The sequence below is a fragment of the Myxocyprinus asiaticus genome, chromosome 39, assembly GCF_019703515.2.
Source record: "Myxocyprinus asiaticus isolate MX2 ecotype Aquarium Trade chromosome 39, UBuf_Myxa_2, whole genome shotgun sequence".
Classification (NCBI taxonomy): domain Eukaryota; kingdom Metazoa; phylum Chordata; class Actinopteri; order Cypriniformes; family Catostomidae; genus Myxocyprinus; species Myxocyprinus asiaticus.
In genome coordinates this window covers 22,756,700-22,775,295 of record NC_059382.1, presented here as the reverse complement: position 1 = coordinate 22,775,295, position 18,596 = coordinate 22,756,700, and the positions used below count along the sequence as shown (strand labels likewise).

Genomic DNA, 18,596 nt, shown 5'->3' with positions numbered 1-18,596 from the left:
TGAATCATGTGGAGTGGTTTAACATTTTGGTGCTGTCCTGTTGCTGTAAGTGGACGGGGCTCAAAAAAGGGTCCAAAATGTACGTTTTGCTACACCTGCCAAATGCGGGTGAACTGGGTAAAATTACCAGCTATAAATATTGTCAAATATCAACGTCAACGTAAAGACACATTGTGATTTTTTTTTCTCATATCTTTGTTTTGGTGCACTGAAAACCCTAATAAGTTGACTCTTCTCAACTGATTAAGTAAACTTGCTCTTTACATTTTGTTGTTTCAACTTAATAATGTTAATTGAATGGACTCAAATTTAGGTCATACAATAACACAGCTTAAATAATGAAGATTATAGCTGATTAATCATTAAATAGACTTATTTCTCCACAGAAATGCATATACATCTGCATATAATGTTAACAGGGTCCAACCTGACAAAAGGGGACACAGATCACCCTAATGGTGACATTATATGAAACAACTATTTGCAACAAAACGTCATAAATAATACTACAAAAGCGCTAAAAATTCTTAGTAACAACTATTTAAATTCCCCCATATGTTCCCTTAGACCAAGGAAACATACTGTAAATTCAAGCGCAAGGCATTGGGGTATTCCCCATAGCCTTAATTTTGTACTCAATATTTTGAGTTATTTACACATAAAATATTTATTTTTTTAGTAGATTGTTTAAAAGTCTTCCATTTGAATCATTCACACCACTTATATGCAAAGGTTTAATTGTTGTAGTACATAATAAAGTTACTGGCCTTTAGAAATTAATCATGCACTATTTACTCACCAAAGCTAATTTTTACTCATTTGGTGCTTTGCAATTGTTAATTTTGGTCCCTGGCTGGGCTACTTTAGCAAAGTTAAAGTTTTTTGTTCAATCATACTTCTTGAATTTAGGCTATTAGGAAGCGTTATGTCTAGGTAAATTCAGGATTTCTGCCTAGACATCTACGTAATTCTATATTACCAAAGCCATCATATTCTATTGCAGGGGTCTTCAATCAATTATTGTATACAATAATAAAAAATATATATATAAAGAAATAAGAGTTGCATTTTTTAAGCTTAGCCTATAATAACTTGTATAAGTGTATACCACATTAATTTATCTAAATACTGTGATGCTTACATTGCAAAGCCATTAAAAATAATACTTTTTGATGTACAGAGTCATATCCTTGTACGTTGCATTTTAATTTTACTTAATACATTTGAATGTGGGAGGGACAATGAAACCTTTGGATGAACTTTACATTCTTAACTTTAACTTCAGTTAAAGTTAGCCTAATTTTGAATATTTGTTTAATACATTTTTTTTTTTTCACAAAAGTTAATCTGATATTAAACAAATAATTGGCAGACCCCCTGCTGTACAGTAATAATTGCTGGACCCCCTGTTGAAGACCCTACTGTTATTAGAAGGGAGCCATGCTATTTAATTCAAATTCATGTAATTTTCATGTTCCTTACATTACATTTGATCAAATATATGTAGCTGGCCAATTTGCCTTCAGCTGTTTCAATAATAAAATTTTGTAGAACAATGCTCCACTGTCAAGAGATGACATTTATTAAAAAAAATATATAATAAATGTTTTAAAAAAAAGCAAAATAACAGACCATTTCTGCTTCTATCAAGGACATTAATGAGCTATTGTCTGACTTGGTAAAAAAGGAACAGCTTCATTCAAATATCTCTATCATACTAACATGTAATCCTTTCATTATGACTTTAGTGACTTCTCTCCTTCATTTAATACCTCTTATGTGTGTGTTTCCATTTTCTCCATCTAGATGTTCTCACCACAACCCCCCCATCCATCACTACCACCATCCACCCTGACGTTTCCCAAGGTACAGTACCCCATCTCAGCTTCAGGGTACCATTTCCATTTCTAGCTCACATTTTTTTCATGTTCACTGTCTCTTGTGTCCTGCTGCGTGTGTGCATCCGCATGAGAGCGTAAGTGTGGTACTGATGCATGCCACTGTCCGCAAGCTAAAAAAGACAGCAGGAAGAGGGTAAAGTGCACAGTCTTTCACTGAGGCAGGTGGGCCACCCTAATAAAATCTTGATGCTGATAGTGGACTCTGCAGCCTTGTGGTGCTGTGCTGTCATTGTCACTTGTCAGGTTGTGCTTGTCAAATCCTTTTCTGTCACTCGCCTGATCTTTCACAGTTGAGATTCATTTTGGAGAGAGAATCTTATCAGTATCTGGTGTGGCGCCTCGGCATGTCCATGCCTCACATTATGATTACAAATGTTCTCGTGCTTCCATAAGAATGACAACAGCTCATCCCTGAAATGGGCATATTGACAGTGATTCACCATGTTTTTTATTCAGAAATGTTTTGTTGGTTGTCATTTTCAATTTCCTGATAGTCTTTTTTTCTGATCTTGAAGCTGAAGTGTGTAATTTTTTTGTTTTGTTGTTAAAATACTTGCTCTTATCACAGCTTAATATGCAGAGACAAGTACGCCATTTGTATTGTGATTTCCACAAAAAGTTTAACGTTGTAGTTGTGGCGCTATCTAAATATTGCGCAAAATTGGCTCAACCAATCTCAGTTTGGGGCAGGACAAGGTTTTTGTTTAACCAATAGCAGTCAGTGTGGGTTGGTGTTTGAAAACTGTTGTTTCAGGATGCTTGTGGCATAGAAATTAAACACTTCAGCCATAACAAGACATTTTAATAGCTCAAAGGGTATACTAAACCTTGAAGTGTTAGGTTGAAATTTTATGACTGTCGTAGTCTTTTGGGAGCTGATTGTGGACAAAAGAAATTCTGATAACACTATACAATAAGGTTCCATTTATTAACGTTAGTTAACTACATTTGTTAACATTAATAACAATGAACAATACAGTACAGTACAGCATTTGTTAATCTTTGTTAATGTTAATGATATGAACTAACAATGAACAATTTTGTTTTTATCAATTAACATGAACAAAGATGAATAAATGCTGTTTAAAAATATTGTTCATTGTTAGTTTATGATACCTAATGCATTAACTAATGTTAATAAATGAAACCTTGTTGTAAAGTGTTACTAACATTTCTTAAATTACATTACAGGGTGGAGTGTGGTCTCAGAAAACCTAGATATAAAATATGAATACATGCAACAATTTTTCACATGCTAAGATTCTTTGGCTGGTGTACAAACTGTAGAAGTACACTCCTTTTTTTTTTTCTTTTTTTTTTCTTTTTTTTATTAACATTTTTATTGATTCATATGCACATGACAGTAAAAAAAACTCAAAACATATATTTACATTTTACATTTACATTTATTCATTTGGCAGATGCTTTTATCCAAAGCGACTTACAAAGAGGAAAACTTAAGCAAATCATCTTAGGAGACAGTGGTATGAAAAGTGCTGTATTACAAAGTATCACTAGCATCATAATAGTATTCAAAACAAAAAAGTGCAACAGGAATGTTTTTTTTTTTTTTTTAATGACTGGTTAAGTGCTCATGGAAAATATGTGTTTTCAGTCGTTTTTTTGAAGACATAGAGTGAGTCAGCTTCATGGATGGACTTGGGAAGGTCGTTCCACCAACGTGGTACGATGAAGCTGAAAGTCCGGGAAAGTGTTTTGGTGCCTCTTTGTGTTGGTACAACAAGGCGACGTTCCTTAGCCGACCGCAGGCTTCTAGTGGGTGCGTAGCTCTGCATAAATGATTTTAGGTATGCTGGAGCAGACCCAGTGACTGTTCTGTATGCCAGCATCAGAGCCTTGAATTTGATACGTGCATCAACCGGCAGCCAGTGGAGAGAGACAAGGAGTGGTGTAACATGTGCTCTCTTTGGTTCATTAAAGACCAGACGTGCTGCTGCATTCTGGATCATTTGCAGGGGTCTAATTGCATATGCAGGGAGGCCTGCAATGAGAGCATTACAGTAGTCCAGTCTAGTTATGACAAGTGACTGGACAAGCAGTTGTGTGGCATGTTCAGAGAGGAAGGGTCTTATCTTCCTGATATTGTACAGTGTAAATCTACATGATCTTGCGGTCTTTGAGATGTGGTCTGTGAAATTTAGTCTGTTGTCGATGGTTACCCCTAGATTTCTGACCGATTTGGAAGGCATTACTGTAGTTGCACCCAGCTGCACGGTGATGTTGTGTTCAACAGCAGGGTTGGCTGGAAAGACAAGGAGTTCAGTCTTGGCTGGGTTGAGTTGCAGTTGGTGCTCCTTGATCCAGGCCGAGATGTCCGCCAGGCAGGCAGAAATTTGAGCAGTCACTGTGGTGTCGTTGGGCTGGAAAGACAAGTAGATTTGTGTGTCATCAGCGTAGCAGAGAAGAGAAGTGGCCCAAGCACTGATCCCTGAGGTACCCCAGTAAGTAACCTGATGTGGCTTGGATACCTCAACTCTCCAGGCTACCTTGAAGGACCTACATGAGAGATAGGAATTAAACCAGTCAAGCACAGTTCCTGTGATGCCCAGCGAGGAGAGGGTAGAGAGTAAGATCTGATGGTTGACTGTGTTAAAGGCTGCAGAAAGGTCCAGCAGAATCAGGACGGATGATCTGGATTCAGCTTTCGCCTGTCTCAGCGACTCAGTGACAGACAGCAGGGCAGTCTCGGTGGAGTGTCCACTTTTGAAGCCTGACTGATTGTCATCCAGCAGCTTGTTCTGTGAGAGATAGGCAGAGATTTGATTGAAAACTGCCCTTTCAAGTGTTTTTGCCATGAATGGGATGAGAGAGACTGGTCTGTAGTTTTCTATTTGTGTGGGATTAAGTGTGGGTTTCTTAAGCAGCGGGGTTACTCGAGCCTGCTTAAATGTAGTGGGAAAAGTGCCTGTAAGTAGAGGTGTGTTAATTATGTGTGTGAGTGCAGGTAGGATGGATGGAGAAATGGCCTGGAGAAGATGAGAAGGAATGGGGTCAATAGAACAGGTGGTGGGGTGGTTGGAGAGGAGGAGTTTAGAGACCTCAGTGTCAGTCTGAGTAGAGAACATTGAGACAGAAGAGTTGCATACAGGAGACAGGTGTTTGAAAGGGTGTGGTGCTGAGAATGTTTTGCTGATGGTTGCAACCTTATTAGTAAAAAATGTGGCGAAGACATCTGCTGTCAGTGATGTGCCTGGTGGTGGAGGGGGAGGGCAGAGAAGTGTATTGAATGTTCTAAACAAGCTGCGAGTGTCTGTGGTTCTGTTGATCTTGTTCTGGTAATAGGAGGTTTTTGCAGATTTAACGTTATCTGAAAAAGTTGCAAGCAGGGACAGATATTTACCTAGATCTGCTGGATCTTTAGATTTCCGCCATCTCCTCTCAGCTGCCCTGAGGTCAGTCCGATGGTCACGAAGGACGTCAGACAGCCAGGGGCTGGGTGGTGTAGCACGTGCTGGCCTAGAGGAGATAGGACAGATGTTGTCTAGACAGGTTGTTAAAGTAGAGCTTAGTGTGTCTGTGGCAGTGTTTACATTGTGATAAATACATTTTGTGTAGGAAGAGAGGCAGAGACAGCAGTGGAAAGGCGAGAGGGTGAAAGGGAACGGAGGTTACAGCGAAAGGAAACCAAAGGTGGAGTCTGTTTTAATGTAGATGGGAGGGTCATGTTGAATTGAACAAAGTAGTGATCAGAGACATGTAAAGGAGTAACAAGAATATTTGAGTTGGTACAGTTATGTGTAAAGATGAGGTCCAGCTTGTTGCCCAATCTGTGAGTTGCTGTGTTGTGTAGTTTTTCCAAGTCAAATGAGGCCAGGAGAGTATTCAGTTCAGTGGCCTGGGGCTTGTCTTGGTGTATGTTGAATCACCAAGAACCACAAGTGGCCTACCATCCTCCGGCAAGGAGGACAGCAGGACATCCAATATAGATGACAACAAAATGTATTTTTGTGGGTTGCATTGTAGTTATAGCATGGAATTCAAAACTAGTATTGTTACATATTGAAGAGTGTGGTGAAAAATTCCAGTTGTTATGAATGCGCAAACCTGTTCCCCCACCCCTACCGGTGTGTCGAGGGGTGTGAGATAAGGAGAAGTTGTTGGAGAGAGCAGCAGGTGTTGCTGTATCCTCTGGACATATCCATGTTTCTGTCAGTGCCAGGATGCTGAGGGTGGACTGCGTGGCAAAGGCTGGAATGAAGTCAGCTTTGTTCACAGCTGACTGGCAGTTCCAGAGTCCCACTGAGAAAGAGAGCGGAGCAGGTGCTGAGGTGCAAAGTGGCCGTAGGTTGTGTGGGTTGCGTTTGGTCATGCATCGATATTGTGTAAACGGTCTGTAACAGATAACAGGGATGTGCCTGAAGGCATGTGTTATTCGTGAAGTAGACATGTTAGTATATAGAAGGAAAATAAGAAAAGAGACACAATAACAAGATACTTAAGTGCTATGTTGAGTGGCGCCTTGTCGGTGGACTCGCACAGGTAGACTCGTTGGTCTTTACACAAGTAGGTCTTCACACGAGGAGGTCTTTACATGAGGGCTACCACTTCCGCTGCTGCTTCCTCATCAGCATTCAAGTCAAATATATACGCGATGATAATGAGCCATTCAATGAAAAAAGCAGGATACGCCTTAATGCTACTTAGCACAACAAAGCTAGCTTTATAAAGAATCAACATTTTACATTTAAACTCCACTAATACAATCCCACCCATGATACCTATACGATATATATATATATATATATATATATATATATATAGTGGCAAAAAAAAAAAAAAAAAAATATATATATATATATATATATATATATATATATATATATATATATATATATATATATATATATATTTTTTTTTTTTTTTTTTTTGATTGTGTGTGTGTGTTATGTGAGAGTCCCCCCAAATAACTAAATATTTGCCCCATTTTTTAACAAATAAGTCCCTAAACCCCAGCCTTCTACTTACTGCTTCCTCAAATGCAGCTGCCCTCCCCATTTCCACACACCACTCCAAAAAAGAGGGTGCTCCACTTGACTTCCAACCCCTTAAAATTACTTGCCTGCCAATCATGAGACTGGTCAGAATCCAATTTTTAATGTGACTATCCCCTAAATTCATGACCGCCCCATCACCCAAAATACAAAGTCTGGGACAAAGCAAAACCTGAATGTTCAAAACATCACACAAATAACTCTGAACCCTCAACCAAAACTCCTGGATCTTAACACACCCCCAAAAGACATGGGTAGTGTCTCCAACTTCTAATTGGCATCGCCAGCAGGTTGGTGTGACTTTAAGACCAAGCCTATATAATCTAGAGGGGGTCCAATAAAATCTATGTAAAATCTTAAATTGCATAAGGCGAACCCTTGCATCTCTAGATACAGACTTGACATTTTTCAGAATCTTAGTCCACACTCCATCCTCCAATACCAAATTCAAATATTTTTCCCATACTCTCTTGAGAGAAGTCAAGGCTCCATCCCCCAGAATCTGAATTAGCAGGGAGTAATACACTGATGCCTCATGACCTTTTCCAAAAGCAGCAATCACCTCTCCCAAAGCACCTGCCGCTTTAGGGGGGTGTGTGCTACTCCAAAAAACAGTACAGAGCATGTGGCGCAGCTGTAAATACTTATAGAACTGAGATCTGTGAATCCCAAAATGATGAAACAAATTCTCAAAAGATCTCAACACTCCACTCTCATACAGGTCGCTGAGTGTAGTAACCCCCCTTACAATCCACTCTGACCAGCAGAAAGGGGACTTGTTGATACATAATTTGGGGTTCAGCCATATGCTTGAGGCAACATTTAAATAAATGTCCGAATTAAATACTCTGGCCACTCTTGTCCAAATCACATGCAAATGTGAAATAACGGGGTGTGATTTAACTTCTCTGGTTACTTTGATAGAAAGGCTTTGCAGTGGCAAAATAGGGGCAAGGACTTCCTGTTCAATAGAAAACCAGGGAGGGGCTCTTTCAGGTGGAAGTGACCAATGAGCCAAATGCCTGAGGCCAAACGCATAATAATAAAACAAAATCTTGGGTAGGCCTAGCTCACCTTTGTCTATTGGTCTATGTAACTTATTAAAATGCAATCTGGGATGTTTACCATTCCAAATGAAGGACTTTGCTATGCTATCAAATTGCTTGAAATAAGAGAGGAGGACATCTACAGGCAGAGACTGTAGCAGGTAGTTAAATTTTGGAATACATTTCATTTTAATAACATTAACCTTCCCAGTCATCGATAAATGTAATGAAGCCCACATCACTCAAAAACCTTTTTATTAAAGGGTCAAAATTAACTAACTAAATCAGACAAATTTGCTGGGAATAAAATCCCCAAATACTTAATGCCTTGTTTGGGCCACTGGAAGGCGCCTGGCTGGAAAGCCATTACTGGACAGTAGGCTGTCAGAGCCAAAGGTTTGGATTTACACCAATTGACTTTGTATCCTGAGAACTTGGAAAAGGAATGAATAATTCTGTGGAGGCAAGGCATAGATCTAGTAGGTTCAGAGACAAATAATATAATATAATCTGCATAAAGCAGAAGTTTATGCGCCACACCTCCCACAACCACCCCTGGAAAATCATCCTCCTTTCTTATCGCGGCTGCTAATGGTTCCAGGGCAAGACAGAACAATAAAGGGGAAAGAGGGCAACCCTGCCGAGTGCCCCTATCCAGAGTAAAATAATCTGAAATTAATCCATTTGTTTGTACCGCTGCTACAGGGTGTCTATAAAGTAACTTAATCCAACCAATAAATGTACTCCTGAACCCATACATTTCCAAAATCTTAAAAAGATAATCCCATTCTTCCATATCAAACGCCTTTTCGGCGTCAAGTGAGATGGCAGCGAACGGAGACTGATCATTCGCTACTGACCACATGATATTGATGAGACGCCTGATGTTCTCAGAAGAGCTACGGCCCCGAATAAACCCTACCTGATCTATATGTACAAGAGATGTCATAACCTTACTTAATCAGTTAGCCAGAATTTTTGACAATATTTTTACATCTAGTTGGATCAGGGAGATTGGATGGTAACTTTTACACTCACTTGGATCTTTGTCCATTTTAAGAATCAGACTGATCCAGGCTTGTGTCATGGTTGGAGGAAGCTTTCCATTCTTTAATGATTCAGTATAAACTTCTAACAAAAGTGGAGCCAGTTCTGTAGCATAGGATCTAAAATTTTTTGCAGCAAAACCATCTGTCCCCGGAGCCTTGCCAGTAGATAGGGACTTAATTACCTCGTCAAGCTCCTCCAAGGTTATCTCAGAATCAAGAGAGTTATTTGCTCAATCATCAGTTTAGGAAGATCTAATGGTTCCACAAAGTTTCTAATATCTTCATCAGTAGATGAAGACGTGGAACTATAAAGATCAAGATAGAACTCTTTAAAGGCATTATTAATATCAATGGCTGAGGAAAAAATTTCACCACCAGCAGATTTCACTGAGGGAATGATAGAAAGAGACTCTCTCTGCTTTATATATCTAGCCAAAAGCTTCCCTGCTTTGTCACCCGACTCAAAGTATGACTGTCTTGCCCTGAATAACCAAAACTCCACTTTCCACAACAAAATAGTATTATATCTATATTTCAATCAGGTCAATTCTCTGAGGCCATCAGCTGACATATGGCACTTCAGCTCTGCCTCTGCACTTTTAGTATTCTCTTCCAACTCCACGAGTTCTCGTGCTTTGGATTTTTTGATGAGTGAGGCACACTGTATGATCTGACCCCTAAGAACCACCGTAAGTGCCTCCCAAGCCACGCCCACAGAGGATACTGAGGACCAGTTAATCTCCATATAAACATTGATTTCAGTCTTTAACATTTGTTGGAAATCTGGATTTTGCAAAAGGGACACATTAAGGCACCAACTATATGATTTATTTTTCTCTGTATATGGCAACACCTCTAAACTCACCAGGGCATGATCTGAGACTAAGACATTTCCAATTGAGCAATCAACAACAGATGAAATGAGGGATTTGGATATTTAAAAAAATCTATTCTAGAATAAATCTTATGGACTGATGAAAAAAATGTATAGTCCCTACCAGATGGGTTCAAAATCTCCAAATATCCATAAAACCAAGATTTTTACACATCCTGTGAAGTGTCAGTGTTGTTCTAGGGGGTTTACACACTTTTGCTTCACTGTGATCAAGGACTGAGTCCATCAAAAGATTAAAGTCTCCTCCCAATATTATATCATGAGGGGTACCAGCAGTTTGCAGCATCCCTTCAAGATCTATAAAAAAGCCTTGATCATCAGCGATAGGTGCGTAAATATTAGCCAAAATCAACTTTTGCCCTTGAATTTCAGCTAAAACAATAATGACTCTCCCTAATTTATCTTTAGTCTGTTTGAAACAATTGAAATGTAGATGTTTATTAATCAATATAATTACTCCTAAAAAAAAAAATATGTCCACCCCATATCTTCCCAAATTTTTCAGCTTCCTGCGGGGAGAGATGTGTTTCTTGAAGAAATACAATATCATATTTCTTACGTTTAAGAAAAGTAATAACCTTCCTTCTTTTTATGGGGTGCCCCAACCCATTTACATTCCATGTGGAGAGAGATGGTACACTCATATTAACATTTGACATTTTGATATAGTAGAAAAAATAAATTGTGTGTCAAAAACAAAATTATACAGACCACATTCCCCATTAGTGAAACAATCAAACCCCGAACTTCCCCCCAAACAAAACAAACATAAAAAAGAAAAATGCGGCGACAATCCTTCTAAACTCAAAAGGTCCATGAATGCCTACGAGCCCCCATGACAACTTTGCCATCGGATTGCTCAATTTTGCCTCACAAATTAGTGAGGCAAAATTACATAACAGAAAATATTTTGTAAAATAAACCCCAGCCAGTAGGAAGAATGAACACAAAGAATGTGTAGATTCATTCACAGAACTGTCTCAAAGGTGTGATCTTCCACAAAACAAATTCCAGCTGATATAAAACCGTTCAGATCATCGGACAGACAAACGAATGTTCAGTGAGCCGGCTGTTATGAGTTCAGCAGATGACGTAATCATTCCAATGTCCCGTAAAAATACTCAACAAAACAAACTCCAGCCAGCAGGAGGAGTAAGCATGAAGAACGAACAGATTAATCCACAGCTGTTCCAAAGGAGTGTTATTCAATAGAACAAGCTCCAGTCGCTAGGCAGAACCAATACAAAAAGAAACAAAACCGGCATACCGGTTCCCCGGATGGTCGAGTCAATTCACTCGGAGGCCGCATAAAAGTATATACCATGACTTTCGCAATCCGTCAACTTTATAAAAGACATCCTTTGTGTGAGCATGTAGATATTTTGCGATCCTCCGTAGTGTCCACTCTCAAACTGGCCAGGAACTTCAATGCAAGTAATCTTTCGTCAATGCAAAAGTTTCTTTAAGGAAAAGTGTTATTCACAAAACAAACTCCAGCCGCTAGGCAGAGCCAACGCAGAAAGAAAAAAGTAACCAAAATGACACCCAGCTTCCTCAAAAGCCAGAGTAAGTACAGCGAGCTGACCCACTCACATGAGAAACACCCAATGGTTTACTCACCCATTGATTCAATAAAAGACATTGCCTGATTGGAACATGTAAATACTTTGCGACCGTCCTTCGTTTCTATTCTCAGTTTGGCCAGAAACATCAAAGTGATCTTTCGCTGATGTAAGAGTTTCTTACATTCCTTGAACTGATCGCATTTCTCTCTTGTCGAACTTGCAAAGTCCGGGAACAAGAAAATATTATGGTTCTTCCAAGAAAGCTTCCCTTTGCTCCTCGCCTGGCGCAACACAAGATCTTTATTGGATGATCTCAGAAATCTGGCCAGAATCGATCGGGGCCTATCTCCCTCAGCAAATCTGTGAGCTGAGACTCTGTGAGCTTGCTCGATTTCCAGCTTGTGGCCTGTTATGTCGAGCAGACTCAGGAAAAGCTTGTCTAGGAATTTCACCATATCTCTGCCCTCCTCATGATCAGGAATTCCAACAATTCGAATGTTATTCCTGCGGCATCTATTCTCAAGATCTTCAAGCTTTTCAAGGAGATGTTCCAAATCAACTTTGGTCGCGGGCAGATTAGCAGTTAATTCCCTCTCCGAAGATTCCAGACAATCGATTCGTCTCTCAACATCAGTCACTCTTGTAACTAACTTTATTTTCATCGCTGTAATCAATCGACGTATTACAGCGAGATCCTCCAAATCAGCAAGAACCTTCGTCAACATCACGACATGTTGGACAATTGACGCTGGATCACCTCTCCCGCCGCGCCATCCAAATCGAGTCCCCGGTCTGTAGGCCTGTCGGGGCTTTCTTCCTGAACACATAAGTGTCTTTTAATGTCTCCAGAGCCCGAGGATTTTGACTTCTTTGCCATGTTTTGCCTCAAAGAGCAAATGTGTAACTGGGTGTATCAAATTTCACCAGATTATAACGTGAAAATAATAAAAAATTTAGCAAAGTGTGCAGAGCTCGTCGCTCACGCGTCTGCTTCGTGCATGGCATCCTTGCAGTCTGTAAAAGTACACTCCTAACAGTTAGTTAAGATTTTATTTATTTGTAGCCAAGTGGAGAAATGTCATGTAATTAAACTCTAGTCATAAATTGTACGTGGCCCCTTTAAGAACCTGAGTTTTGAGACACCTGCTTTCCAGCACTCTCTCATGTTAGAGACATGAGAACATAAGTTATGCAAGAGAGCTCCTGGTTTTGTTCATCACTTGAGAGTTCTTTAGGTAAATATAAAATTTCACACAAGATGCTTATAAATTGCATTAAATATGTGTTCAGAAGAGTGATATGTTATAATTGAGTGTTTGTTATTGATCATTTTTGAAGGATGCATATGGATTGCATGTGTGGAGTTTGACCACATTTTATGCACATGCGAGGACTATGTAAATTTTGTATTAATCATATCTTATTTAATGATTTATAAACTACAGCGTTTTCCAGTTTAGTGAATAAGTGTAATACGCGTTATATGTGAAAACGTGTAATGAGACATTTAATGTTTTAAACTGTTATACATGTCCTTAAAGCCTAGTTAAAAATGCATAAAATGTTTTGAGTGATTTAAGCATGTGTTAAATGCATAAAATGCTATGAGTGATTTTAGCAAGTACTTGCATAAAAAATTGTATTAAGGTGATGTATGCTGAAGCATATGGGTAGGCAAATGCCTTGTTTGTATTTTTATTTGACATTAGCCTCTACCGTATTTTATTTCCATATTTCATTTTTGTATTTTCTTTATCATAAATATGTATATATATATATATATATATATATATATATATATATATATATATATATATATATATATATATATACCGATCAGCCACAACATTAAAAACACCTGCCTAATATTATGTAGGTCCCCCACATGTCGCCGAAACAGCGCCAACCTGCATCTCAGAATAGAATTCTGAAAGGATATTCTTCTCACCACAATTGTACAGAGCAGTTATTGAGTTACCGTAGACTTTGTCAATTCGGACCAATCTGGCAATTCTCTGTTGACCTCTCTCATCAACAAGGCATTTCCATCCACTGAACTGCCGCTCACTGGATGTTTTTTGTTTTTGGCACCATTCTGAGTAAACTCTAGAGACTGTTGTGAAAATCCCAGGAGATCAGCAGTTACAGAAATATTCAAACCAGCCCGTCTGGCACTAAGTCACATTTCTAAAACTTGCATGCCTACTTTGTGAAATATGTCAAGTGGGTTTTGATTAGGTTGTAGGAACTTATTTAATGAATGTGAAGAGAAAAAAATGTGTTAATTTAAAAATTACTATAATTTTTTTACTGTTTTTACATGTCTATCATTTTGGTTTCTGGGACAAACAGTAAAATCAGTAACATCAATATCAGCAGAAAATGAGGGTTAGATTAGATTTTCTTGAATGATTTGAGACTATTGAACACTTAGAAATCCTTTATGAAGCAATCCATGTTTATTAACATGCAAAGGAAAGGCTTGGGACCAGGAATTCCCAGCAAATAAATCAATGGCTGGTAACTGGTGCTATATAGAAATGTAATACATTTTTGATGAGCTTGCAAAGAGTGAGGAAGGATTTGGTGCACTCTTTTATAAAAATAAATAAATAAATAAAATAAAAAAAAATCAATTAAGCCATAATGTCTTGGTAAAATGCTCAGTAGCTTTAGGGAGTGATATTTAGAGATGATTGCCATTTATAACACAAAATAAATGGCTAAATGGAAATGCCCTGCACCCAATAGCGGAACCTTTAAGAGATGACACTTTTTCCTCTTTTAAATCCATTCTTAAAATTGTCATGCACAGCAAGTAGAATCATGATTTTCTGCCTTTCAGAGCAAAAGAGAAATCATGTGTGCTTAGGAATTTTTTTTTTTTTTTTTTTTTTTTCTGATCATAAGCCTTAAGTAAGTCATGTCTGTTTTTCTGAAAAGCTGCTGTCCTGTGTTCCTTTCCAGGCAAACTTCTCCACATGCAGAGTAAGCATGTAAGAAGTTTTATTGGTGTAACAATCTCAACCTCGGATTACCATTCAAGCAGAACTTGCTTTCAAGCAGACACGAAGGGTAATCCACTCGCTCTGAGTACAGGAGAGCTAAGGGAAGCCGACAGCCATCTGAAACAGTGACAGTGTGGTATCTGATACGCAGTCTAATCTTTTAGGGCCATGAATAAGGGCATGTGGCTGGCCATGGCTGACTAAACCTGACCCTGGGTGCTGTGAGTTTAGTCATTATTTGATTTCAGGGGCATTGAAGCTGCCCTGGATCAGTGATTAATATTGATAGGTGCAAGCGAATGCTGCTGGTTTCTGTGAAATGTACCACCAAGTATATATGTGGATGACCTGCTGGGACTGGTGTACGGGACTCCATTGTAGATCCTTAACCCTATACAGGGCCCCCTAAATGGCATTATGAGGTATTTTTGTGGTTTAAATTGCCTTTAGACCTTATACACGCTACGCCATCTTTGATTTTTAATGGGAATGACAACAAGGCTGTGAGGGATAGGCTTACAGTCTCTTCAGTGGGCTGTACTGCAGTTTAAAGTGTTTTTGGATCGTTCCGTGGACAAAACATTGATAAAATATCTGTCCAAGAACATTCAGTATACAAAGAACTCTAGACAACATGAGTTGTGGAAAACCAGATGTGATCTAGGAGCTTTATACAGCTTTATAGCATTCGTGCCACTGAAAAGACTTTAAGTCTATCACTCACAGCCTCATTGTCATTCCCATTAAAAATTGTAGGGCTTTACTGGTTGTTTAGATCAGTGTTATTATCAGAAATAATTAATAATTATTTCTGTAGTTATTAATTAATATTTAAATTAATTAATTGGATCTAACTCATTAAAACCTCATATGGGACTCCAGTAAATGTAGTGTGCTATGTTTAGGAGCAAGTTTGGTTTTTAGCAATAATTAATAATTATCAAAGATAATTATTAATTATTAAAATCAATAGAACATTGATGAGAATCAGTGTTAGCTTTTTTAATCCTTTAAATCAACAATTATCAAAGATAATCGTTAATTGTTAACATCGATGAAACATTAATTAAAATTAACACTAGCTTATTGATCATTCAAATTCAATCAAAGATAATTATCAATTATCAAAAATCAATAGAATATTAATAAGGATTAACATTGACGGGGCACCACCCTGGAATCAGGGACTAGTAACCAAATATTAAAACAGTCTCAATATTAGATTGTTTTCTTAGGAAAATCGACATCCGAAGAATATCGATTTTCGGGAAAAAAACAATGAATGAAGGTTTGAATCCGAGCACTGACATCCCGTCAGCATGACACAGGCGTATGCAAAACCAAAACAAACCAAAAAACTTCTCTTTGTAATATAAACAAAGTTTATTTATGCAGTAATATCAATTAATATTTAATACAGTCAATAAACTTCCGACTTACAACTACAAACTAAACAGTGATATGATTAGATATGGAAATAAAAATAATCCTATAACACATAAGGTGTGTGTGTGACAGTGTGTGTGTGTGTGTGTCAGTGTGGTTAGTGAGAGAGAGAGAGAGAGAGAGAGAGAGAGAGAGAGATTAAGTGACAGCCCTAAAGCTGATTTCACGATAGCTGGAGAGAAAGCAGCTGTGTTCATCACTCAGAGACGCGGTTTTACAAGCGGGGCTCATAAAAGTCCTGCGTTATTTTACTCTAATGGATGAACTCAGTTTCTGTTTCACCCGCGATGGCGAAAATGCACAACAATCCAATTTGGTTGGACCACAATACAGCAAAACAAATTTGTGATAATTAATACCCTGAGTATTTATAATGAGTGGACATGGCGGTCTGTAAACTGTACATGCAAAAACCTTGAAACACAAGAATAACACACTATAATATTCTATCTCTGCCCAGACGTAACCTCTTACATGAATCGCATGAGGACACAGGTAGAATGTGTTTTCCTCCGTCCTTTAACTTTGACCTGGTTCCTTAAGGCTCGGGTGATGACGGGAGGCCATTTCCTCGCTCTGTCGGTGGGCGGTACGGCTGTTGATTCTCGGCGGGCTGGCGGAGAACTCAGAAATGTCGACTTGACTGAAGATGGAAGAGAAATCTTTAATCTCTTCACTTCTGTAGGCAAACGGATAAAGTTGCGGATTGCTCGGCGGTCTCCTTCGGATCCGTTAGAGTGTTTGGTTGAACACAGAGTAATCTCAACTTGTCCAGCGAGATGGAGATTGTATGGCTACAGTTTCAAGTTGGACATTACTTCCTTGTGCCACGAGGTTGCACCGGAGAGCAGCAAAAAAAGCTACGTCTATATTCGGTGAACGAAGTCTCTGGAAGTAAATTCTGGAAGCATTTCAGAGGTATTTTAACTCCTGATGATGTCATGTTTGAGGGACGTTCTGTTGTGTACCTCATCCAATAGGAGTTAAGAGTTCAATTCTTTAGTGAGCAAGGCTTCATGGATTTGTAGTCTGTTTTGGACTCCCTTTGTTTGATTTTGGCGCGATTTTTATCAGTAAAATTTACGACATGGAATGTGTGGGGTTTTTTAGTTAGGTTTTTACGACTGTGTTAGGCCTGCCTTTGTTTTCTATCTGAATACATGAGGCCCAACAAAATCAAAGATGGCGCTAGCATCAATAAGGTCTATACTACATCGGTTTAATTCTGCATATAATCCGCAATTATACTGGGGTGAATTCACTAAACAGTTGTGCCATTTTTGCATACGGTCCTCGGTAGTGCATAAAGCTGCATCTTATTCACTAACCAGCCGCAATCCAGTTTAACCATGCACTGAAATAGCACTGTATTTAGTTGACTATGTAAGAAATAGTTGACGATGGACAGTTGAATTGTTGAAAAATAATTCAATTCAACAATACCCCCTGTTTTCAACCCCACTGAGATGCAGGTGTGCGCTGACATGACAGCTCTGTTTTTCGCTCGTGAGTAAGTGTGTGTGTAATGTGTATATGTATATGTGTCCACGTGTGAGAGCTTAAGAGAGGTGAAGGGGAGCGCAAGGGTGTTTCCCACAGATGGTTAGGGTTAGGGAATAATATAGAAACTGTTGTAATGATCAAGTGTATCTTGCTCTGATACAGCTCAAGCCTTCGTTGCTAGTTCGAAAACATCACTTTAGAACTAGCAACGGAGGATGCACTGCTTTTTGGCATGTGTGTGTATGTGCGTGTGTCTGTGCATGTGTGTGTGTGTGTGTGTGTGTGTGTGTGTGTGTGTGTGTGAGCGAGAAAAAGAGAGAAACTGAGAGGGATCGTGAGTGGAATTATTACCTGTGTTTAAAGTGGCTCTCGTCAGGAATAACATTGCTTCAAATTGCCAAGATGTACGTTTAAGTTTACTTCTCATCAGCAGCGAGTGACGCCATTCTTGTACAGCTTTTCCATTGCTAAACAACTGTTTACAATCCCAGTGAGCCATGGGGGTGAACTGACTTTGCTTCCGAGAGAGTTTGTGGGAGCGCAACGTTGCTTTTCACTTTAGCTATGTGAGGCTTATTAGGGAAAAATACATTAAACCATAAAAAGTTTCACATATTAAAAGTTATTTCAGATAATAGAAATTGTTGTATCGATCAAGTCGCAGGGGGTGCAGCTCTATTTGTTGGTTGCGACACGAGTCTCAATGCGCGTGTGCACGTGTGTAAGTGCGGAAGAGACGAGGGAACACGAGGGTGCATTTCAACCGAAACTGAAATAAATGTAGGATATTATAGACATTGTTTGACGTTCTTAACCGATTTACTTTAACCAGTGTCTTTGTTTATATGGGTATTTTGCTGTGGTAGCATGTACGGTGTTTGGGTGGGTGGCTGGGTGAGACGAGAGCAAAAGAGAGAGGGGGGGGGGGAAGAGAGAGAGAAAGAGAGAGAGAGAGAGAGAGAGGGATCCCAAGGACGCTTTTCAATCGAAATTGAAATAAAGTTAGGATATTATAGACATTGTTTGTTATTCTTATCTGATGTATTTAACCAATGTCTTTGTTTTAAAGAGCACTTATTATGGTTTTTCAAATATTACCTTTCATGTAGTGTGTTATATAGCTGTTTGTGAATGTAAAAAATCTGCAAAGTTTAAAAAATCAAAGTGCACG

General features: G+C 38.8%; 1 protein-coding gene across 3 annotated transcripts in view; it reads left to right on the top strand.

Moving 5' to 3' along the window:
* LOC127430233 (cell adhesion molecule 1-like) overlaps window positions 1-18,596 on the top strand; it is a 334,868-nt gene that overhangs the window by 276,322 nt on the left and 39,950 nt on the right. For 2 of the 3 annotated variants that reach the window (XM_051679867.1, XM_051679869.1), the window contains one exon: window positions 1,807-1,866. The exons of the other annotated variant lie outside the window; for it this stretch is intronic. In XM_051679867.1, the coding sequence (XP_051535827.1) occupies window positions 1,807-1,866 (60 nt within the window). The remainder of the gene's footprint in view (window positions 1-1,806; window positions 1,867-18,596) is intronic. 3 annotated transcript variants of the gene reach the window in all.